Source organism: Uloborus diversus, chromosome 1, assembly GCF_026930045.1.
Source record: "Uloborus diversus isolate 005 chromosome 1, Udiv.v.3.1, whole genome shotgun sequence".
In the NCBI taxonomy this organism is placed as follows: domain Eukaryota; kingdom Metazoa; phylum Arthropoda; class Arachnida; order Araneae; family Uloboridae; genus Uloborus; species Uloborus diversus.
In genome coordinates, this window is record NC_072731.1 from 155,180,030 (window position 1) to 155,205,244 (window position 25,215).

Sequence of the window (25,215 nt, forward strand, 5' to 3'; positions counted from 1 at the left end):
TATTTTGTAACAAATTGTAGAGCCTTTTTAGAAATGTGTAATATTTTTTTCGATATCATTCGACATATAATTCTCAGCTGATAGCGAAAGATCTTCTCGGATAACTCGCAAACGTGAGATGATATTTCGCAAAAGTCAGTAATTCATTATGACGATAGAGAAAACGTTAACGCTTAAAAAATGGTTGAAGATAGGTCTCAATTAGATTAGCATGTCTTAAATATTTGGCTTACACGCTTCCAAAACGCCTACACCGAGACAGCAGCTTGGTTAAAGTTTTTCTAAGTGATTTAATAACTTCAGATACTCTGCGATGTTTTAAAACTTAAAATGCGTTTTGAAAGCGACAAATGACGTTAATACAGTCAAATACTTGTACAGTACAACTCCAACTATCCAAAGTTCTACTATCCGATTCGCTTTCAGAATTTTAGAAAACAAAAATAAAGCGGAAACTTAAAACGATTCACAAAATTAATGCTTCTGTCTATAAGCGAAGCTATTCAAGAAATTTACTTTGATTGAGATATTGAACAAGAAATGCCTCTCATTGAGAGTACGAAGCGTACATACTGTACTAATACATATATACAGCACTTGTAACAGTATTGCATGTATAAGTATTGCCTTTTCATTTGTTTAACTGAAAGCACGCTTTCTTTAAAAACAGTTTTTTCTCCTATTTTCAACACGCAAATTGTTTTCAGAAAAAATGGAGTTATCCGATTTTTTAATGATTCGTTTGGGGTGGTCCCAACCGATTAGGATAGCTGAAGTTCTTCTGTACCAATGTCAGCTTAAATCACAGCAGTTGACACTAAATTCAAAAATCACAGAATTCAGTTTTCAGCACGATGAATTCTGAAAGGCTATCTCATCATAAAATTATTTTTTAGGCTTATAAAGTGGATTTGAAATAAAAAATATATAGTAATCCGGCTTTCTGATTACCCGTATGGGGTGCGGTCCCAACCGATTAGGATAGCTGAAGTTCTTCTGTACCAATGTCAGCTTAAAACACAGCAGTTGAAACTGAATTCAACAGTCACAGAATTAAGTTTTCAGCACGATGAATTCTGAAACGCTATCTCATCATAAAATTATTTTTTAAAGTATCTTTTAGGCTTATAAAGTGGGGTTGACATAAAAAATGTATAGTAATCCGACTTTTTGATTACCCGCATGGGTTGCGGTCAAAACCGATTAGGATAGCTGAAGTTTTTCTGTACCATCATTCAATGTCAGCTAAAATTACAGCAGTTGAAACTAAATTCAACAGTCACTGAATTAAGTTTTCAGCACGATGAATTCTGAAACGCTATCTCATCATAAAAATTATTTCTTGAAGTACATTTTAGACTTATAAAGTGGGTTTGAAATGATTTCTGAGTTATTTATTTCTTTTAAGATAAATTCATTTTTTTCTCGAAAAATAAGCTTTTCCCCCTTGTAAATACTATCTTCTCCTTCCAAAAACGTGACGGAGATACAAAAAGATCCACACTGCAGTTCTTCCAAGATAGTCATTCCAAGTTCTTTCGAAATTTCCCTGCGGTATAGCACTTTTGTGACTCAACTTGCCGAAGAATTCAGCGCACCTAACAATGCTTTAACTCATTTTGAACTTTTCAATTCTACGCTTTTTGTGGAAAAATATTCTTGGATGTTCACTGGAATAAAATTTATGTTCCTCCAGACAAAAAATTTATTTCCTTTTCTACGTCAATCTCGGTACGAGAATCTGATGTTACTTTCGTGTTTTGTTCTTTGAGGAAAGAGGCTCATGAAAGAACTGCTGAAGCACCTTGTGGAGAATAATCAAGATGTATTGGTGTACGTTTTTCTTTCTTATAAATATAGGCAAGCATATTCCTTTGATGTCGAAGTTTCTTCCTGGCTTTAAAGAATTTTATAGCTCGATAATTGTAAAGTTATGATCTGTAAAAAAACCTTACTTAACCTTTTATGAAACACAAGTAAAAATTGAAAGTATTACTTTTTTTTAAGAATAGATTTATGAACAGTTCTGAAAATCTTATTTTTTCGAATTTTCAAACAACTCGTAACAAAACTCCTAGAACTTATTACTCAATCAACTGAAAAGTTCAATGCGTACACAAGTAAAAAACGAGTACCTATTATTTATGAATATTTCTTACTATAATGCTGTAAATGGTTTTCTATATTTTTAGAATAATAATTGCCATTTGCCATGCTGCATGAGTATTTTTGTTTTTACATTTTTGTCGATGTCTACGTTGAATTACTAGAATCACAATTGATATGCTCAATGAAAATTATTTAAAATGAATTACACAAAACGAGATTGTTTTCGTAACTGCTATGAGATAGGGGAGGGCGGCACAAAGCAGGAAGAGATTCGTATGCCCCCCCCCCATAGTGTGTAAGCGGCGATGCACACGTATGTCATGTCTACATGAGCACCCTCGTGTTTTAATCAGTCCTTTCGAAGCAGCAGTGAAGCGGCATGGCGCAACCAGGCTTAAAATGAAAAAATGATACATTTCTAAAAAAATGAAGCTTTGTAACTTGTGATTAGTCGAAGACCAGCTTAGTTTTTAGATTGTCTATAATATTAAGTTATTCTGACACCATCCGCCTACATTTCGTTTGTTTCAGTTTTAAATTTAAGTTTATAATTATTGAAATAAAAAAAGTGCCTTTGGGCAAAGCGGGTTTGTCAAAGATGGTATAGGATTTAATTGTACATTTATTTATAATTTCTTGACTCGTGTGCTGACTTAGATTTTCTATTTCAATAGGATAAGTATAACTATAAAAAGTTATTTTTCAGGATGGACAATTAATTAGTCTATTAATTTAATCAGTTATTTCTTTATGTTTTATAAACAAATGTACTGTCTTTAAATTGGATAAGTACAACTTTTTATAAATATTTTTTCTAACGGCAGGTAGCTAGTCAATTATTTTAATCATTTATGACTTCTTATTTGATTGGAAAATGTACCAAATCACGATTAGATAAGCTAACCCGCTTTGGGCTCACTGGTAGGACAAAGCGGCTTTTTCAAATGTTTGTAAAGTTTGATAATAAATAAATATTGGGTTTGAAATAACACAAAAATCTATTTTTATTTAAAAGTTCAAGAGTCCTGCTAGGATATAAAACCGAAATTGTTGCGATAAAAATCCAAAAACTACAATTTTAGAGAGATCTTCGAAAACCTACCCGCTTTGGGCCTCCCTCCCCCCCCCTTTTTTTTTCAAATAGATATTCATGTTAGGAAGTAAATTTCAGACGCCAAAAAACGTGGACCTTGGTTTTAGCTCAGTTGATAAAATTTGAAAAATGTAAGTTGCAATAAGGTTGGAAAACGTAATGATTGCCATCATTTGTTAAATACCAATGGACAAACATTAGAAAAGAATATTTCAAACATTACTCGCATTTTCATTTTTTAATTATACATCTATACGTTTGTTCAAAGACGCAGAGTTAGGATTTATGAAATAATAACAATTGTTAAATTAATGCGCTTGTTAGTCGTTCTACAAGCAAAAACTGTGGCAAACATGTATTTTTTATTACCATGAAGCAGGGAATTTTCAATCCAGAATTTTCTTTTGTTCCTTGGGTTTCAGTCATGTATTTAAATGTACAGAAGGGTTCGAAAGGGGGTGTGCACCCTCTTTATTTTCAACATTATGTCAGCCAGTGTTGATTTTTTAATATACACGGTTGATAATATGCAAACTAAATGGTTAATATAATGCAGAACTTCGGGGACTCAAAGATATTTTGCCGCTAAAAATCTGCGAGAAAATGGCGCAGATTTTATCTGTGTTGCGATATGGATGGGGTTCTACCGATGTTAATGACTCTTAAGGCTTCAAAGTAACTGTGTATATTAAAAATTCATTCATAGGTAACATAATGTTGAAAATAAAAGGGGAGTGCGCCCGTTTTCGTACCACTCTAGAAATATTGTCAGGAAGAAATGCACCGATCAAAGTCTTAACTTTAACCCAGTATGGTTGAAACCAAGGACTCCCTCCCACCTGGTGATTGAGTATGTATATTTACAAAAGAAAAAAAATATAGAATCAAGTAAATTAGCTAACGGAATGTTCTGGAAAATTCCAGAGACAAAGAATGGAGCAATCTATTATTGTTTCGCAATCCTACCACATCGGGATTCTTAGCAATCTAAAGTGTACGAGACAGACGCTAGAAACAACACAATCATGGGGGTGTGGATGAATCGTTGTGACAATATTACTATACTAGGATTAGCAATATGCTTAAAACAAGAGTTCTGGAGGTTGGGAAGAAAAATCGTTCCATTTAAATATTTTATCCATGGTGGCTCTAATTAATTTTTTATCTGTTTTTAAAAGATATTATTAATTTTTGGCTATTTATGATGCGTTTTTGTAGAACATCTTACAGCCTGTATCCTTTAACTGTATTTTTTGGTTAAAATTTCGAGAAGAGATGAAGTTACTGGACATTAATCGTTAGTGGAACCATTTGAAAGTGACTATTTCTCGCTGAAAAAGCGGCATACGTTTCTAATTATTGATAAGAAAACTTTCCTAAAGTAGGAAAATATAAATTATCGCAACAATAGAGTTCCATTTAAATGCTCACAATCGTCTTACCTTTCATCTATCATCAATTTTAACCTTATACCGATCTATTTTTATCTGTCTCATCCATTAGATGACCAAACAAAAAAGTTATTAATTTAGTTTATTCCCATTAGCATCTAAAATAGCGTGACCACCAAAAGCAAAAATTACATATGACTTGTTTGCTGCATTCTGAATCGTTCTCCGATATTCAAGAGGATAACCAGCCTAAAACAGAAGAGAAAAAATGTGCTCCTATTAAAGTGCGAAACGATAGCAAAAGGAAAAGAAATTTCTCATCCTCTGGGGTAATACTTGGGGCACCTACACGAAAGAGAAAATGGGAAAAATCTCTCTGGCAAAAAGTAGAATCGCGGATCTAGTATCGGAAGTCCTCTGCTATTAGATCTGTCGGTGGCATCGCAGCAGCTTTTCCGCAATTTCCGCAGGATGCCTAATCCGCACTTCTCGGCTCTTCCGCAGTTCTTTGCCACCGTACGTGCAGAATATCGTCCCATGCCGGAAGGCAACTTCCATTTTATTTATATCCCCAAGGAAAAGATCTTTTTTGCGATCACACTTTTGGTTCGTGAATAGAAATATTTTGTGATTTTAGTTAAAGCTGTGATTGTTTGTCAGAACTCTCTGTCCTTATTTATATTTCACCGCCACTAAGGTCACCTAATTTTGAGACCCATTCATGGGAAACTTTTAAGTTTCTCCGGGAACACTGAAATGAATTTTGCTCCACCTTTCATTGACTGTTCACCACACCTTAACTTACCTCTCCAGTTTAGTAATAATTAATGGTTATTATCCGAATTTAATTGTGAAAAAATCAAAATAAAATTTATTTAAATGAGGAAACATGCTTAGTGAAAATAAAAGACTTAACTTTTTACTTCCTTTTACAAAAAAGGAAGTATTGTAATTGCGAAAAAATTTTCACTCAAAAATCGGCATTAATTTCCATTTTGCTCACCCCCGAATGAATGTTGAGTTTTTTTTACGACCTGACCATATGTGAATACATGCCTAGGAACGTACAGACAACCGAAATATCCATTTTGACGATCCCCGACTTAATTACAACGAGTTTTCTCGTCACGTCCGTATGTACGTATGAATGTGTGTATGTGTGTATGTGTCTATGTGCATATGTGCGTATGCATCTCGCATAACTCAAAAACGGTATGTCCTAGAAAGTTGAAATTTGGTACGTAGACTCCTAGTGGGGTCTAGTTGTGCATCTTCCCTTTTGGTTGCATTTGGATGTTCCTAAGCGGGTCTTTTACACCTTTATGGGGGATAAATCATTGTTAATTTCAATGCCAACTCAAGTGGTGTTATAATTCGTCAAACACTTGGCAATATATCGCCAAGCTTTTGGCCGCCAAGTTTTGTCGCCAACTTGAAGACAAATTTGGCGATTTTTTTTTTTAATTTTTAAATCTGGTTTTAATTTGGCCAATAATGGTGATACTTAAAGAGTTAACCACTGAATCACATTAAAATGGCCAATATTGGGAAATATTTGCTTCGGTTCGCAACGAACTAGGGGTGAAAATATTTAGTGTTTCCTTGCTTACACCAAGACGCTATTATCATTAAATTGGCGTAAAAGGAAGTCATGTGATGCACACATCAGCTCGTTTTAAACGAGCTACTGTATTTCTGCTTCATTAACCCTATTTTGAGGTTTTTTAAAATGAAGTAAAATTTTTTTCCCGTTTCAGTCATCAATAAAGCATAAAAGATCCTATTCTACAAACCTGCAGTGTACCGTACTCACCAAAGTGACATTTAATCTTATGGTCAAATTGGGCAAACCAAGAACGAGGAAAATTAATTTTTACTGCACGTCCTTCGTATTCAAATTTTAGAAATAATATTTTTATTGTTAATTATCTTAATCACTGATTTGTTTGTAGAAAAAAAATTGGGAACATTTCTTAAAAATAGCTTTTAATACATCCCTTGACACTTAATTTTAACTTTAATTTTCAACTTCTAAGTTTCGCTTATTTTCATGCCACTGACGCTATTTAATATACATATCTGTAATTGAGAATATCAGCACATAATGTCAAAAATATTAGAGAACATAAAGTTTGTTCAGTGTCTTCTATTTAACTTTCGCGCTTGAACCCAGCTGAAATTTGAACACTTCAAGAGACTATTGTCTCGTGCTGCATTTAGAATATGCACTGTTAAAAAAAATCTTGAAATTTTACGATAATAGTTACTGGCATCCATGTTGCCAGTAACTTTTACTGCAAAATCCTTTTTTTTTACTTTAAAATTTTGCGGTAGAATAAACGAGAGTAAAAAATCATAAAAACGTGGGCAGTAGATTCGATCTGGAGACCTTCGTATTGGCAGGGGGCTTTGCTGAACACCATTCGAGCTGAGACACATCGATTGAAGGGGAAATACGGTTTTAATTGCTTCGCACCGTAAGTCACGTGGTGTATTAATTGGCGCTGCAATCGTTTATTTTTTCCAGTACAATTTACGGTATTTTTTTCTGCACCACAAACTCTCCACCTTACAGTAATATTTACCAAAACCTTTTCCTGAATTTTTAATAGTGTACATATAATTTTAAATAAATTTTCAATACAGTTACATTGCTCATGCGATAGGTTGTTTTAGTTCCAGATAAAAACACAGGTTGTTCAAAAAACAAATCTTTCGGGCATTGTAAATGTGATTACTATAACTCAATGTCACTTTTGATATGTTCTTTTCCTATGTCTCATTAAAGGCGCCAATCAATATTTTCCGAAAAACCATGCATAAAATAGTATCCGAGCTTTTAATAACTTCGCTTTACCACCCATTCATTCAACTTTATTTAATCTTGATTTCTTTCTTGATGATAAATTTATTTACTTATTACAGCTTAAGTCAATTACTTCCCGTAAAGATGTAGATGAAAGGTAGTACTGTACTAATTACAGAATCTATCTCAGACATGGTTAGCCTCTTTCGTTCTTGCTGAGTTGTGAGTGCTTTTACCGACTAGGAATATATATAGTCTTTGTTTGTTACTTGCTATTTAAAAGCAAAAACAATGATATAACGGTCATTAATTTAAACAAAAAATTCTTAATTGGTAGAAAATTTAGTGTGTTAACAAACTTGAACAAAATGAATGACAGAAGTGCATTTTTATCATTTGTAAGTACATTTCAAACACTTAGCACTCTGAAAACCATAGCAACTGGTATAAAATCCAGCTTTTTAAACAAAGTGATAACGTTTTAATTGCGCTGATTTTAATTGAAAATTCGGTGAAAGGAGTAATTTCTAAATGAAAACGATGGGAACATTCCAATTTGTCTCGACCTAGAACGCTTTACTCATTTGCCATCTGCTTCCCCAAAGCTAAAAATCATCATCTTTTGAACGTGTCTCCGAACACTACGTTTCTGCTGAGGAGAACCCGAAATTGCGTCCTCGCCCCTCCCACTCTTCTAAAAGAGAGATTGATAATATTATTCCACCTAACAAACTCTTTTAGCGAAAAGGGCCTTTTCTCCGCGCGCATACACAGCCGATTTCCACGGGACACAAAATAGAAGCCCGACTGAAGCAATTTCCGGGAGTTCCTCTCCCCCTTCTCCTTGAACCCCCTCCTGCACACCTGCCGTATTCCTTTTCCTTGGGCTTTTCCAAGAGAGGAGGGCTTTACGCAAAAATCATCATTCACTTAATTATGAGATTTCGCCCTGGCCTTTTCGGGGCCTAAATGCTTTTGGGTATTCAGAATGAAAATCAATTTACGAGAGATTTCGCGTTTGTTCAGGTGCGGCGAAAGCTCTAAAGGTCTAAGTCCGGGACTTAATATTCCTGAAGATCAGAGATGTTAGATTAAAGGGAAGTTTCAAAATATCACAGGTTTTCTAACTCTTGAAAGTTAAACAAGCTTCTTGTACGGCCATGTCGAGTGAATAATTCTAAGTTCAAGAAACTATTGAACTGAGCCTATTTATTATCCACCTTCTTCACAAAACATAAACAGATGTTCTAGAAGCAGGCACAATTAAAAACATTTCTTGCAGTAAAAGTTAATACTTATCAGGTTAGATTGGCTTCTAATTTACAAGGTCTGTTTTTCTTTCTGAATTTCTTTGAGGAAAAGTAATAAAAATTTTAAATAATACCATAAGTTACTTAACTTTCATATTTAGGCAGCTCTGATATGATTAAATTGCGTGTAATGATATTGAAAATATAAGTTTATACCGAACACAAATGCTATATGGAGTCAGTCCGGGTTACTTTCCTTCCTTTTTGGATGAATTGTGGGAAAATCTTTTGGCACGTTGTATCTAAGACAGCACTCCTTGAGAGCAACTACGTACGAAGAATTTGACTTTATGGCTAGATGTTAAGGAATGAAATACTATTTCCTTTACTCCCAACGAATTTCTATTTTCGCTAGATACTAGAGAATAAATGGAAAGAGTGATTTCCTTCCCCATGAGGTTGCAGTAGGCAGATAAACGAGATACACAATCAGAAAAGTGGCTTAAAATCCTACAGCAGCTACACTTAATGTGTGGCCCATAGTTGCTTGAGACCCTCTAAATCCTCCAAATGTAGTTAGACATCAAATAAGAAGAAAGTTATTCAAGAAAAATCATTACCTTTGAAATGAATAATTTATTTATTTATTTATTCATTTTTGATGATGGAAAATACCACTAAAAGTTCAATTTGCAGCAAAAATTACCCATGGGAAAAAATAAGATGAATGACAATTTCGGCTGCTTCCAATTGTCTCAAAGTACAGTTTGCATGATTTTAATGGAGCATAAATTGCACATCAAAAATAGTAGGGAAGCGGAAATTCACAACTAAAGTTTTTAGTAAATTTGTAAATTAAACTTTAAAAAAATGTTGAAACCATTTACTAGATACCATTACCAACAGAAACCATTACCATATTAGCTTGTCTAATAGCACCAATTCGAATTGTTCCAAAATCACCGCAAATATTATAATACAGTTTGTTTCCATTTACGCTATGTTTCCGTTTCCATTTTCCCACTAACCTATCCCATCTGTGCGTATTGCATTTAATAATGCATGAACTCCTTTAATAACTGTGAATAAAATATGACAACGTATATAAAGTACAAATTCAGAATGAAAAAAGGTTAAGAAACCAGCAAACAGCTGTTTCGGCACTCTAAAATACAAGTGCCATCATCAGTGCAATTAAAAACGAAGACAGGTTCAACCCGACTAAAACACAGTCGAGGCGAACACCTTCACCTCGACGTTCTTAAGTTACCCTCAAAATTTTTACTTTGAATTTAACTGTTTTGCGCTTCTTTGTTTAGTATCCACTGTGTTGTATTATTATATATGAAGTATGTTTTAATATTAACACTGTAGCCGTTAATCTTTTTTTGTTTTGCCCATTTGTGTCAGTTGTTTACAGTTCATTCCACCAGTTTTTATTGAACAAATAATATATACTTCGTAAATTTAGGGACATTCTGAAACTAAAGTTCATTTTCGTTTCAAATTGAAGGTAATTGTGCTGAAACCACATACTGTATATGGTCGCTTAAATTGTTTAACAAGATACCGTATTACAGTTTCTCAAGTTCTTTCACATAAGAGGATTACGGATTTTTTTTTTTATATGTCTTGATAAAATTTAACACGATTCTTTCAAGTAAGGCTTTTCACAAAGAATTATGTAAAAGGTAACAGCCTTTCCCAAAATTTGATTATGGTTTATGTGAAATTTCTTACTTGAGAAAATATCATGTGTTTACTTGAGAGCATGTTGCACTTTCCCTCTTGACTAGCTAGTTTTTAGTTCAAGTGGACTATCGTACTTTGCCTATTAAGTGACATGCTGAAAGTAAAGTTTTATTTTTAATGAAATCATTTGGGATGAAATCATGTACTACTAACTATAATTTAAATTGTTGAACGAAACATCTGTGAATCTGTTTTATTTCACATCTGAAAATACTAATCTCATTTTAAATGACATTCAGTTTACCGGAAATTTGCAAATTTACTAAATTAGAGCTTGAATTTGAAATATTTAACAGCCTTATTTAATTAATTGATGCTTGGTTTTCTTGTTTGCACCACCACTGGTAAATTTTTGATTTTTTTTTATTCCTGCGTTCTAATTCAAAAAAAAAGTCATTTATTTCTTGAAGTCAAGGTGGAAGAATATATTTTATGAAAACATTTAAAAAAATGTAAAAACATAAGTTGTAACTATAACATATATAAAATGTAATTATATTTTTCTTGATTAAAGTAACATCAGGACAATACACTACGACTCCAAATAAAGGAAAGGGAGGAAATTAAAAGAAATAAAATTAGGATTATGTTTGAAACATAAAACAACTTTTATTTAAAATAGTACATCATAGTATTTATGATAAAAAGTATATTGTTATCAGAACATCCATAAAGTACAATTAAAGATTAGCTATTTAACCTCAACATTTATATATTTGAAGTAAATATTTAACCCTTGAGCAATTGTTTTAAAAATCTTCCCGTTGTTGAATAATCTTAAGACAGTGAGACAATTAGCTGTGAATCTTTGCCCCAAAAGAATAAATACCATTAACCAAAAAAAAAAAAAAAGGTATCTAAATCTGAAAGTTTATTTTTGATCTTATTACTATGTTCCAGAAGCTTGTGAGAACTTTAGTCAATGAAACATTTTTTTTTTCAAATATCTTATAACATGTTCCCTATGCTTATGTCATTGTTGGCATTGTATTAACATATGTTCTTGAAAAACCTCTCAACGCAAAAGTTTTAAACTTTATTTTATGCATCTAAACATTCCAAGTGTTTTATAAACTAACCTACATGGTCTTCGTTTTCAAAACAACACACAACACGTTTTAAATCTAACACTGAGTTAATCATACACTGATTTAATCATCATTCTGTATCGCTCAATTCTACTTGTTTTACACGAATTCGAAATGAAATTTCTTCGAACTCAATCGAAAAGAAATGACTGACTTGCTTCACTTTGAAACCTCTGCTCTTATTATTGCATTTATGGCAGCAAAGGCAAGCCAAACCTCCTTTCTCCAATCCCCCCCCCCTCATCCCTTTCTAACTTGTCAGCCAATAGATGATAAATGGGGTTGCGAGAGAAGACCTCCATATTTTTCGCCTTTTTTTTATTTTTTTACAGACTTGAAAAATTAGTGGCGCGAATTATTATTGCAGTAATTGCAGAATTCGATTCGTCTGTAATTATTGGTGACGGGAACGAGGGAGATGAAAGATCGATCCCGATTCTGTTTTTTTTTTCTTTTTTTTTTCTTTTCTTTTCTTTTTTTTTTTGACTTTCCCTTTTTGTTCTTTTCCGGCTAAGATTACTTTGAATTTATTTATTGCATGTGAAGTAGGATAAAATTAAGTATTTTACTTTTATACGAGTATTTTTTGGTAGAATCGAATGTTTAAAAACACAAATTTCAAGCATTTTTTTTGTTACTTACGTGCTTAAAAGCCCAATTCATAAATAAAAAAAAGAAGAAAAAAAATAACTTAATAATTTAGTAAGTTAAATTAACTTGAATGGAACGAAAGTAGTATGCAATAAAAATTAAGTTGATTGATTTTAATATATAATGTTCATAATTAGTTATATGTAGGATTGTATAGTGTTTCTGTTTAAAAATCAATATTTTACTCACCCTATTACTACGACGTGTTTATTTTTTTAAAGTAAAAAAAAATGATAAAAAATAACCTTGACATGTTGGGTGTGCTAGTTATACTTTGTTTTTAACAAATATGTACTTTAAAGTATGTGCTATTGAACACTTGTATAAGTACTTTGTGAAGCTATTTTAGTTTGTGATATTACAAACTAAAAACAAACAAAATAAGCATCCAAAGTAAATGATTTTTTTACCTTGCAACTAGAACCAGAAATTGTTGGAACAGAAACTATAGTTGGGGGAAAACCAAACCTGTTAGAGTCGTAATGCTGTGATTAGATTCACAATGCTGCATTATTAGGTTTTACCCAACTTTAGTTTTGCTTTAAAAGTTCATTGGGCCCGTATCTTTTCTAAGCATTTGTTGTTCTTCAAAACTATCAACAGTAAATCATGTTCTGCTTTTAAATAATTGTCTTGATTCACAAAGTTACACAGTTTATTGCATTGAATGGACCAAAAAAGATACGATATGTTATGAAAAGAATATGATACGGTAATTAAGTATGTTTTAAACTTCGAATTCAAGCATTGAAACTAAATTCTGTCCGGAATTGTAGATTTGGATTAATTTTAACTTTGCAGTTCGGATTAAATTCTGTAATTTTGAAAATAATGCTGTGCAAAATGATCTGTTAAAAATCAGTGTTTTGAGGTATACGTACTGCACGTCGCACAAAGTAAACCTTAAAGAACTTTAGCACTTTGTGTAAGCACCAAGTAAAAAGCAAAATCAACTTCAGCAATGTGCAAATTAAATATCCTCTCGATAAAAACACACAAGAGCTGTTATGGGTCAAAACGACTCTTTACTTTGAAAATGAAATGAAGATGAAGGACAGACATTGAATTTGATGCATAAAGTCTCCTTTATGTCTGACTTAAATTGGTCTTGCTTTGTTCATATTTAAGGATTTTTTGAAGAAAGAGATTAAAGAAATATCTCGGTTTTTGTATTTTTAGGTGAAAAAATATTATGAAATACATTAAATGAGAAGTAAATTAGGGGCGGGGGGCATAATTTTTTACGTAACTAAAATATTTTGCTAAACACACTGTTAAAACAGATTTCTTAAAACTGAGACAAAATCGCTTATTTTTGAGAACAGCACTTACTCAAAATGGCTCCGAGACAATTTGACTTAGAATTAAAAAGCAAGAGTTCTTACTTTTGAAAAATACTCTTCTCAAAAACGATTCACCATTTTCTCATTTTTGAAAAACCGCTCTACTCAGAAATAATTACAGATGGTATCATTTCTGAGAATAGGGATGCTTCAAAAAAAAAAAAAAAAAAAGATCATATCGAATTGGTGTGAGAATACGAATGTCTCAAAAATAAGCACTTGTACCATTCGTGAGTATGGTATTTTGCTCGCCTGTAATTCTTGCAAAGCTAAGTAGTCCATGGACTTATTCGCTCCCGTTGGGAGCTTAAACAGTCTGGACAGGCCGCAATCGAACTGAATCCGATGCACTTTAGAAATATGTTCAGTTAATCTTTTAACTGGGAGCAAAAAATATTTTTCACAACATATAGAAGTCTGCAGTGAAAAACTGATAAATTCAACTCCCGCTGTCTTTTCTGTGATTGCAGTATTTTTGGGATGGTCTGCTTACTTGAATTTAAACTTGTCATTTACTTGTTTCAAAGACGAAACAGCCTCGAAAAATATAAGAAGATAAATGTTTTCATTTCTAAGCAGATGATTTTTAACAGTGCAGACGGAAAAAATTTTGACATAGCGAATTAAATTAAACTATCGAGAAATGGGAAAAGAATAATAGAGAACCAATTGAATCGGAACTGAAGATAAGAATTTACTATTTTGGGGGATGTGTGCGTATACTTTTTAAATGGAATAGTTAGGTGTTGAGACTTATAAATAATTTTGCATGTCTACTCTAGACTCTATTAGAAAGAGCCACGGAAATGACGAAATTTTTCAGTAGCAATAGTTTGCAATTGTCTATTCTGAAAGTGCTAAAATTTTCAATGATTGAAGTGCTGTTTGATTTAGTAATGCTGCTTGAATATATTTCTATTACGTTTGCACCCAAAAAGTATATATATTTAAGCTGAGTATGAATTCGACATGCATACACTCTCTTAAATGAAGACTGAACTACATAAAATTTCTTCAACTTGATTTCTACGCAATAATTTTTTTAAAGTGCGTAAAAAAGTTAAATTAAAACCCAGTGAACATAAATATAATTCAGATAAAATGATTAATGCAATCCCTTTCTCTTAAGATTTTTTTTCTGAAACTGTTGGTAATGTTTTATGTCACGTTTTGTGCAAACGGTATTTGAATTTTTCAATACAATTTATCTTAAACTCACGATTTGAACGCTTAACGCTGATGGAATATTCAGAATACGGCAATGTAAAATTTTTCACAGAAAACCTCCAGCGAAGGGAATTTTAATAGCTTTTTTAAAAAAAATCCCTGAGTATTCTTTGGTTTCTTTTTTTCACTTTCTAGCATTTGATATTTTCGAAAGAAAAGGCCCTCCTTAGAAATCCCTAGAAAATAACAACAAACGGAAAAACCTCGTTCTCCGCTCAGTTCACCTTAAAACATTCCACGTCGTGGCTGAAGGGCAAGAGAAGACAAAAGCTGCCTCCGCCGCCATTAATATATCTCGCTCGCAACAAGGCAAGAGGTATCCCGAGCGCAAAGAGCTGGGAATGATTCATGGATTGTATCCGGCTTCTTGACGACATATTGGGGGATGCCAGGAAATACACAAAAAAGTCAACACATGGAGACAGTCTGCGATGGGACCTCGATGTGTTTTCCACTTCGTTAGCTGGCGCTGTTTTCCAGAGAAGGGGGTTGTACTTTGTTGGAATCTTAATGTTTGAAGACCTTCTGACACCGATTCCGGGAATTCAATGCACGATCAGAGTTCAGCAAAAATTTACTTCAATTTTTTCGTTAGTTTTGTTACTTCTAGGTTGTAATCGATTACTTTCTTTTCTGATCCAAGTATAAGATATATGGAACTTCCCAATACAAACGTGAAGGGGTATATGCTTGTATGCTAAGTTTAAAAGAAAAAATCACTGTAAAAAGAGATTAGTTACATATATGTACCTTATAGCCAGACTTAGGCAAGTCCAGAAATTGCGATTTTTTGTTTATTAGAACACTGTATGTAGAAACCTAATCCGCATCGAGCCATGTGAATGTAATTCTTAAAAACAAATCCGCGTCCCATCCTTTAGATGCACCAGAAAAAAATTTTCTACTCTCCTGTAAAATCACCATAGTGTGACTCACGGCTTTCTGGTTTTGAGGTACAGATTTGTGAAAACGACCAGCTACAATTTTAGCTCCATCTGCAAAAAGTAAATAAAAAGTTTGGTAACTAAAACTTGGGAAACATACATACAGAAATAGCCGAAGTATTCAAGCAAAGCATCGATTCAAGCAAGGATTCATCTGCAAAGTTTTCAAGCAAAATTATGTATGTTCAATTGGGTTGTGGACAGTTGGTCTTCATGTAGCTGCATTCGACACATGATGCAACTTTCTCTTTTTATAGTAGTTCTCTGATTTTTTCCTGCAAAGTTATGTATGTCACTTTGCTTGCACAAACGGCTCATTGTTATCATTGCTTGCATCGTCTTCGCCTTCTCACATTGTTCTCTCCCTCCTCTTTTTGTTGCTTTTGGCGTGGTATTTTTGATACTATTTAAACATTCATCAAGATCCGGTGAAACGTCATGAGATTTTTTACCTAATTCAAAATTAGATTGTATCTTCTTTGTTATTTTTAAATTATTTTTTTTACCTTCTTTAAATTTGGTTGATTGGTATTTCACTTTATGAATTGGTCTCCTATTGTGCCTTGTGTGAGTACTTCATTGTCCACAATGCCTAAAGCGAATGGCCGGAAGCTGGTTGTAGTTAAGAAAAAGAAGCGGAAGTTCAATATATTAATCAGATCCTTCAAATGTTCAATAACCCAGTAAAATAAGAGACGGCTAAATAAATTTAAATTTTACTAACAGAGGCATTATATTGTATATTGAGCGCAGTGCTGTATCTTGTACTATGCAAAAGTAGCACACCATACATACCTGCCATCGCAAAGAAAAATGACGTATCCAAACAAACATCACGTCATACACGCCCTAAATTCGTTTTGACTTCGAAATCATGCATGATTACAATATTAAAGGGAAAAAACTGTTTTAGCCTTAGGTGCTTAAACGATTGCGTAGTGAAATCAAGAGCTAACCTCAAAATAAGGATTGTGCATCTAAAATGAATCATTGAATTTAAATTACTCTAGTAGTTAAACATTGATTCTGTAAAAAAAAAATTTATAGCTGAAATTTACTGAATACCTTTAAAGCCTAATGCTTAAACTGCTAAAGTTATTTAATATCAAAAAGCTCGAGAGAATCGCTTTAAATTTTATTCTTTATCACTACTGGTTTTCTTATTGCATAAAAGAGTTACAGTTTGTTTGGTGGGAAAAAATGAACCTTTAAAATGGAGTCCAAGATAAAAGTAAAAAAATAAGTCGTAATTTTTTTTTTTTTTTTAAACTGATGTGGATGTAAGCTCGTTTAATTCTGGTCTTAGCTGATATTTTTATGTTTCAATAAAGTAGTTTGACCAGTGATTAAACCCTTAAGCAAGATTTTACGTTTTAGGATTAAATATCGTTAAAATCTGAAGCATTGGGTGCACGACATTAAAAACATTTTTATCAAGATGTATAATTATTAAGATAAAACTTTCCACGGAACTGCTTCATGATTTTTAAGGGGTTTAGAGTAAAAAATTCCAACATCCCAGTGAATGAAAAAGCCAAATTATTGGACAAACACAAATTTTCCCGTCATTTTCTTTTTGGAATTGTATAGAAGGTAGTTACTTTTGCCAATTCAAGTAAGAAAAAAAAACCTTATTTTTTAAAAGAAAAAACGAATTGTTCATTCACTGATAGGTTTTCGTACACTGGTCGGACTACCCTATAATTAGCTTTTAAATTATCACTGGTGCTCATTTAGATGTTAAACCTACTTGAATAAAATAACTAAATCTTGGAGCAATATTTGTGTAACATTGTTAACAAAAATACAATAAATATGACGGAAAATTACGAAATGTTCATTTATTTAGGGAGGGAGTGGCATTCAGTCACAGGTTGGACTACTCTATTACGTGTTTTTTGAAATTAACTCTGGTGCTCATTTGGTTGTTACCACTTAATATAACTAAATCTTGGAACAATATTTACATTATCTTGTTATCAATGTTACAATAAAGTTGGCTAAAAATTCGAAGTGTTCATTCCCTGGTAAATGATCATTTACTGATTGGACTACCCTATCAGGAAATTTTAAAACAGCAGCAGTACTGTTACTCAATTAATCACTAAAGATACTTTAATAACTAAATCTTGAAGCAATACCTATACATAATATTGTTAAAAGTTCAAAAGTCTAAACTAAGTTTTCTTTAACTTAATTCCTCATCCCTCATCCTCATTGGATATATTTCTGGATATAGCTTTCCAAATGACCATCCAAGAAATTTTGTCAAAAAACTTAACTTATTATACGAATATAGTAATAATGTTGTTGCTGTTCATAAATAAATAAAAACTTTCAATTGCATAAGTATGTATCATAGTGTAAATATTCTGAATGTTTATACTACATAAATTGCATGATAAACGAACCAGAGCTAATTATTGCCAATCAGGATTGGGGATACATGCAATATTCATTATTATACGCGATATTGAACAACATAGCAAAACGAAGAACAAAATGAATTTTGAAGATACTTAACTAAAGGGACTCTAAAATTCTTCAAGAGGAATTTAAAAAATTCAGCATCAAGCTTCCGTTTATCTAATTAGACAAAATGATTTCTCCACGGTTTGTGAATGCACCCCCTGAGCCTCGGCATGAGTTATGAGCCTTAATAGAATGCTTCAATCGTCCTTATGCTAAGATTTCGGAACTGCTTGAAACAGCAATCATTAGTCAAATTTTTCCTCTGTTAATGTGCGTCGAACGAAGACATTTGTTTGCGAGGGCGGCTATTTTTCTTCTCAATTCTTCCATTGTTCACTTTCTTGCATTGAAATTGCCGAGTCTCCTCGTAAACACTGCGGAAGTACATATTTAGTTGTTGGAGTTGGTATTGATAAGCTTGCATTTTTTCCCTCCGCGGCACAAAAGCAAGGTTTTGTTTCGGGAAGAGCTAAATACGGGTGCATAAAGGGAGTTTATGAATAACACAGCCATGTTTAAGTGCCATTATGAAGCATTATATGTAATACATGTGATTAGCAAAACTTTAAATATCTATGCTTATGCTATGACCTTTGTGAAGGTGATGTTTTTATCACATTGATTCGTATATTTAGTAAATTTGACGCATTCGATGACATTTTACATTAACAACATTTGATTATGAAGAGTTTTCCATAAAAAATTATTTTGTGCAAAAGTTAATCTATCAACAGGTAGTCTTTTACTTCCTTCAAACTGAAATCACAATTTGTTACGCAAGATACAAATTGCTTTAGGATATTTGTATCTGTTACACAAGATACAAATTAGGCTTAGATCTCAATAAGCTCTAAGCCTAATAGAAGAACGATTTCAGTATTTATAAGGACCAAGAAATATATTTGTCGTATTTGGTATAGCGAGAAGTAAACAAAAAAAAAAAAAAAGAAAGAAAGAAAAGAAAAAGAGCGTCGTTCGATTGTGCCTTTTAATCCCATTTGAATGAATTCTTTTAGTGAGTAAACTCCTCTACCTTATTTAAAGTAATTCTAAAAATGTTATTCAAATGTTTTATTTTTTTCTCTGTGCAATTCGGATAAATTTATTATGAATTTCAATTCTCGCGTGCAAATTTAAATTCTCACTTCAAACAAATTGTAGGAGGCGCTGCAGTCTCCAGCTAATGGCTGCTGAAAGAGGTAAAACCAGGACCGACCCACTTAAGTAGGACTTAACGTTACTTGTCCAATGAGACATCTACTTTGTCTGCATAAAACGAACTGTTTTACTTCTTTGGTTAATTTTAAAATTAACCGTAAGTTAGCGGATACAATTTCAAGAATTGCAAATGGTTGTGCTGTTGTTTTATTCTTTCTAAAATCAGTTTAAAATTTACCTTTTATTTTATAAATAGTATTAATATTATTATTATTTTGTTATTATAAGGAGTGAATTCTTCTGAATTCAAACATACATTCTATCAAAATAAAACCGAATTTGCTGTGAACTATGAATGACATATTGATTTGGCGACATTTTTACTTTTATTCATTTGCATTCATCGAGTAAAAACAAAATTGCTGACTTTGTATTCATATGGTAAATTGGCTATCGATTGCATTTGCATTATTTTTGCAAAATTCTTACTACAGTTGAGAGTATTTACCTTATTTTACGTACTAAAAAGTAATTTACTTAATATTTGTACTTAATACCTGATTACTTATGCACTGCCTTTTCTATTTCTTTTTAAAATTTTTAAGCAATGTATAATATTTTTCAAACATAACTATTAAATTTCAATCAACTGGAGCAAATTAAATATATTTCTTGAATTCTATTTTTAACATTATATTTTACGTCTCATGCGTTTTACCCTTATGTATTTCATGTGATATGGGTTTCAATATTTATTCTTTATATATATTGGACAGCCATGAGCTGACCGAGAAAAAAAAGCACTTTGCAAGGGTTTACAGAACGTCAAAAAACTCTTCTATATATTCACATCAGCATTCTACAAGCACTCAACTTAGAAATTGTTACCTTACAAATTTCATTTGTTTCAGATAACCAAAATAACGTCCTTTACGGAAAGAAATCGAGATATTTTTAATCGACTGTAACGAAGTAAAATTCTACATTGGTTTATCCGTTTCGTTCACCATTTCTCATTATCTTTAAATTCTGAACACAATTAACACTCTTCTGTTTTTTTTATTTCTTTCTTTTTACTCTACTTTTAATAATCCCATTATTATCACGTTTTTTTACGGTATGGTATGAGCATTTTCTTTTTTTTTCTGCTTCTTTTCTTTAATTTTAAATCTAAAGTTTGGCAATCTCCATCATCTTTTTTTTTTTTATTTCATCAACGGCAGAACCCGAAAAGCTTTTTGTCTGATGATCCCAATACTGTAGAAAATTAAATGACACTAAAATCAAACAAAAATATTTTGAAACTAAATTAATTTTTTTTGAAGAATTCAGTTTCGAGTACTCTTACTGTTTTCTTTATATTTTAAATATCTCAAAATGTTACAATTTCTAGCCATGTATCATGACGTATTTTCTAATTTATATTTGGTTGAAAATACAATTCTGCAGTCACTTTACTTCGAAACACACACACAAACGAGCGGAATCAATAACTTTAAATACTTCCAAAAAAGCCCACCCTATTCTTTCGTATACGCATCGTCTGTAAAAAGGTATCCAACTTCAATCCCAAAATAGCTCTCGTCTGCTTCCATGTATTTATTTCAACGTCACGAATGGCATCTCTTAGATCATGGAATAGAGGGCGTTACGGCCAAATAAACACGACAAGTCGTTATGCTAAGCCGACATGGAGCGTATGGCTAATATTGATGTTACACTCTTATGCCGCATATGAGTATTAATATTCTACCATGACGGTTACCGTATGCTCTGCGCCGCTCAAATGTCAGTCAAGCCCGCGGGCTATGCTTGCAAATCCAGACTCTGGAAAATATAGATATATATTAAACGAGGGGAGAGAGCAAGTGGGTTATTGGATTGGAGGTGAAATGTGGGTTTAGGTCAATGGAAAAAGTATACATATTTATGGTAATTTCATTGCGGTTGAAATGATTTGAAAGTACTTTTTTATTAATAGTTATGATTTTTAGTTACTGTTGTAGTGTTTTTAAGCGATGGGTAATTTATTTTGTAAATGATGAAACTGAAAAAAAAAAAAAAAAAAAACGTTGAGTCAAACAACGAAATGAATAAATAAAACTACATTAAACTGTAGTTAAAACTGCAAATTTAACAAATAATAAAACTCTTACTATACAAATATAGTGATTATTTATTCATTACGGAGTAAAAAAAATATTTTTTTTAAATACAAAAATAGTAATTACAAAGATAAAATTAGTAATAGTATATTAAAATGAAATAAAAAATAATGTTTCACAAATATCGAAAAATAATTATCAATACGTATAAGTATCATGTATAACTATTTATTTAAAAAATATTTTAAAATGACGAATCAATAAAAGTCTTATTACCTAACTTCAATGATTAATTATTCATTATGCAAGTGATACCAAGTTATTATAAACTTTGTTATAAATAACTTTTTTTTAAAATCATTGTATGAGGTTTTTTAAGATTAATGCTTCCAAAGGTTTAATTAAAAATTAAAAACTATATTTCTTTTTCAGAAATACTACTCCAATGTATGATTTCAGGAATTAATTTCCGTGAACAAGGGCGGAAAGTTTCTTTTTTTTCTGTAGCAAGACACCACACGGCCAAAATATTTCTAAAAAAAAAGTTTTTTCATTTTCTTCTTTTATACTTCCAATTCGATAAATGCTCATTTTCAACCTGTTTTTAAATAAGCTATAATAGTGAACATTCTCGAGTGGCAAAAATCAAAAAGTAACGATTTTTTTGAATTCGCGATGTAAATTTGAACTCTGAAATGTTGATCAGAAAATTAATGCCCAAAAAATTATTTCTGGTCACGAAAGCTCACAGTACACACGACATTTTGATGACTTCAGTAAAAAGTTTGTTTTTCCGAGTTATCCATCATTTTATTATATTAAAAATGTTTTCCCCTATAATGCTGTTTTAGAAAATATAATTCCATTAAAAACAGGTTCAGTTTTACAGCGTCGGTTTCCTATATTTGAGAATATTACTTTGTTGTACCTGTTTAGTAAATAGAAAAAAAAGTTGATTCTAACGCAGGTTTATACAGAGTATAAAATATTATAGTGCTTGTTCCTAATGCTGGTTTCCAATACCTACTTTTAATAGTGCACAAGTGCATTATTTTTAATACATTCAATATATCAAAAATAACTTTCAAGTACAAAACGTATTTAATCTTCTATTACCAAACTCCAAAGGCAGTTACTAGAGTCGATTGCTGTCTTGTAGCTGTCCTTGCTACTTCAGTATGATGAGAAGAATGAGTAGCATAACAAGAAAAATATGAACTATGTGAGAATGCTGTTGTTTTTGAAATTTAATGCTTTAATACTGTGTAGACGTAGATAGTTCATCCGAGAGATCTCATTACTACAATGCATTTAAAGGAAAGAAGTGCTAGTTGTATATTTCTCTTTCGCGTATCTTGCGTAGATGGAGGGATATACGAATTGAGCTGAAGCGTAATGCTGTTTTCTCCTTTTCTTAGCAGCTTTCAGAAAAAAACATATGTACAGTCCTAAAGTAATTTTTTCCTTTTTTTATTACAGATCCCTATCAAATGTTTGGACCCACCAGCAGTAGGCTAGCTACTTCAGGTAAATGTTTGCTATCTAAAAATATTTCCCCATTTCTATTAATAATATTAATAATAATAATAATAATAGTGATAATAAATGACAACAAAAACAATAAGAATAATAGCAATTATTATTATTATTATTATTATTATTATTATTATTATTATTATTAAATGTAAATAATAGTAATAATAGAAATAATAATAATAATAACAATGATTATTATTATTATTATTATTATTTACTTAACGAATATGTATCTTGCATATTACAGAGCAATAAATATGAATTGTTTTTCTGATATTTTACCGAAATCATTGAGAAAGAAAATAAAATTGGCTTTTTTACTTAATTTGTAACACGTTAATGTTAAATTATTCAGGGATGAGTAACATACACTATTAAACTCAATTTTAGCTTTCCGTTACTTTTTCTTCCCAGGTGCAGGGGGGGGGAGCTTTAAAATTCAATATAAAATTAAATGATGAGGAAAAATACCGAAAAAAAATAATTAAAATTATTTACTTCTTTTAGTTTTCCTTTCGCTTTAGTATCTGATACATGTATTTATCAGTTATTAAATTAATAACAAACTTGCTTTGAAATCTCAAAAAAATTTATAGCAAAAAACAGGCATTTACTCAAAGAAATATTGTGTTAATTCGTAGTTTTGTATACTTAAGAAATTAAAGCTCTTTACAATAAGGTCTTCTAACATTTCTGGAGATTCAAAACTTCCACAAAATGTTAACAAATAGACATTGTCCTGACCTTTTCCTGCAATTATCGCCTAAAATCAGAAGGTCGATGCCGTTAATGAAACAAAAAATTGAGAAGTTTACGTCATATGAAGTAGTCCTCTTTTTATATTTGTTGTAGTAGGATGATAAAATGTTTACATTATTGAGTTGGGGCCAAGATGCTGGATTCAATATTAGGATAAAGATGGAATTATAAGACTGGGGGGGGGGGCGAAAAACAAAGTAATCAGTTGTGAACTGATTTCAGTTCGTTATGAATGGTAACACGAAATTATTGTGAAGTGACTATTGTAGTATAAGAGAAAAAGAGAGAATTAAAAAATATATTTATCTTTTAGCAATGTATTATCAAACAATTGCTCTTTATGTTAATAATGTAACAATAAACTAAGATCGAAACTTGCACACTGGTGCACTTTTTGGATCGCATTTAAATTTTTTTTATTTAGATTTTACAACGTAGCATTACATGAGGTGTGGAAAAGGGGTCAAATTTTCATCCATTTTGCAAAAATTTACTCGTTAGCCGAGAGGAAATGCTTAAGTATAGTCAAGCACGTCTTTGACTTCAAAGAGCTAGAATAGTCAATTAAACCACCAAAACAATTCGAATTAAAAGGCATTCAGAACAATGGTCAAACTTCCAACCCAAAACCAGACGGTCGCCAAGTCGCTCAACCTCCTATTAAGTAAGTCACACATCTCTAATGCTTCTTAGTGACTACTTCCCTCAGCTAAGCCTGAAAAGATCCACAAAATGAAAAGATCCCTTCTTTCGCCGGGAGTCCTTTGTCTTATCTCCCTTGGAGGACTCTCTGGGGGTGCAGACAGGGGTGCCTGATGGCCGCTAATTGTCTCTACATGTCGTCACGTGTCCTGCCTTCGTGATGTCGCCGCAATTTTCGCTCTGCTCGGTGTCATTAGGCTTAAGGCCTCTTTGCCCACCACCACTGAGTATCTCCAGCTCCCTCTCTTTGAGATGAAGTTAGGGAGGGTGGTTGAGATGTTTTCTGTTCGCATTAAAAGGTCAAGGGGCCATGCTGTAAGTGCGAAGGACTGAAACCGGGTCCCGCTCAGCTACTAGAATATCTTGAACGAAAATCTAGCGCTTCATATAAAATTGGTTGCAATAGCATATTTGTTTGTGTTTGAAACCGAGATTGGAATAACAAAAGATTTTGGAAGACTATTTTAGTGGTCTCTGTTCACCATTCCAAGTAAAACGTTGTATGATTTATAAAATAAGAGCCGATATCTACTCCTGCCATGCGGGGACTAAAAAAAATTTGGAAAATACATTTTGATTGAAAGTTTAAATTTTTTCCGTTGCAACAGAAGCTGTAAGCTTACGATGTTTAAACTAATATATTTGATACATAATTTTGTAAAAAAATATTTCTTGATTCAAAATGCATAAATAATTTCAGATTGTCGTTTCAAGATAACCAAGAAAGTTTATTTTTATCAAAGTTTCTCAATGATCTCATAAAATGAATAATGTTTATCAGAATGATTTGAACAAAAATTATATTTTGCACATAGAAGAATTAATAACA

General features: G+C 32.1%; 1 protein-coding gene across 1 annotated transcript in view; it reads left to right on the forward strand.

The window, feature by feature from the left end:
- Positions 1 to 25,215, forward strand: part of LOC129222303 (transcriptional regulator ERG homolog) — a 68,139-nt gene that overhangs the window by 40,286 nt on the left and 2,638 nt on the right. Inside the window, exon 4 of the mRNA XM_054856793.1 lies at positions 22,869 to 22,916. Within this exon, the coding sequence (XP_054712768.1) occupies positions 22,869 to 22,916 (48 nt within the window). The remainder of the gene's footprint in view (positions 1 to 22,868; positions 22,917 to 25,215) is intronic.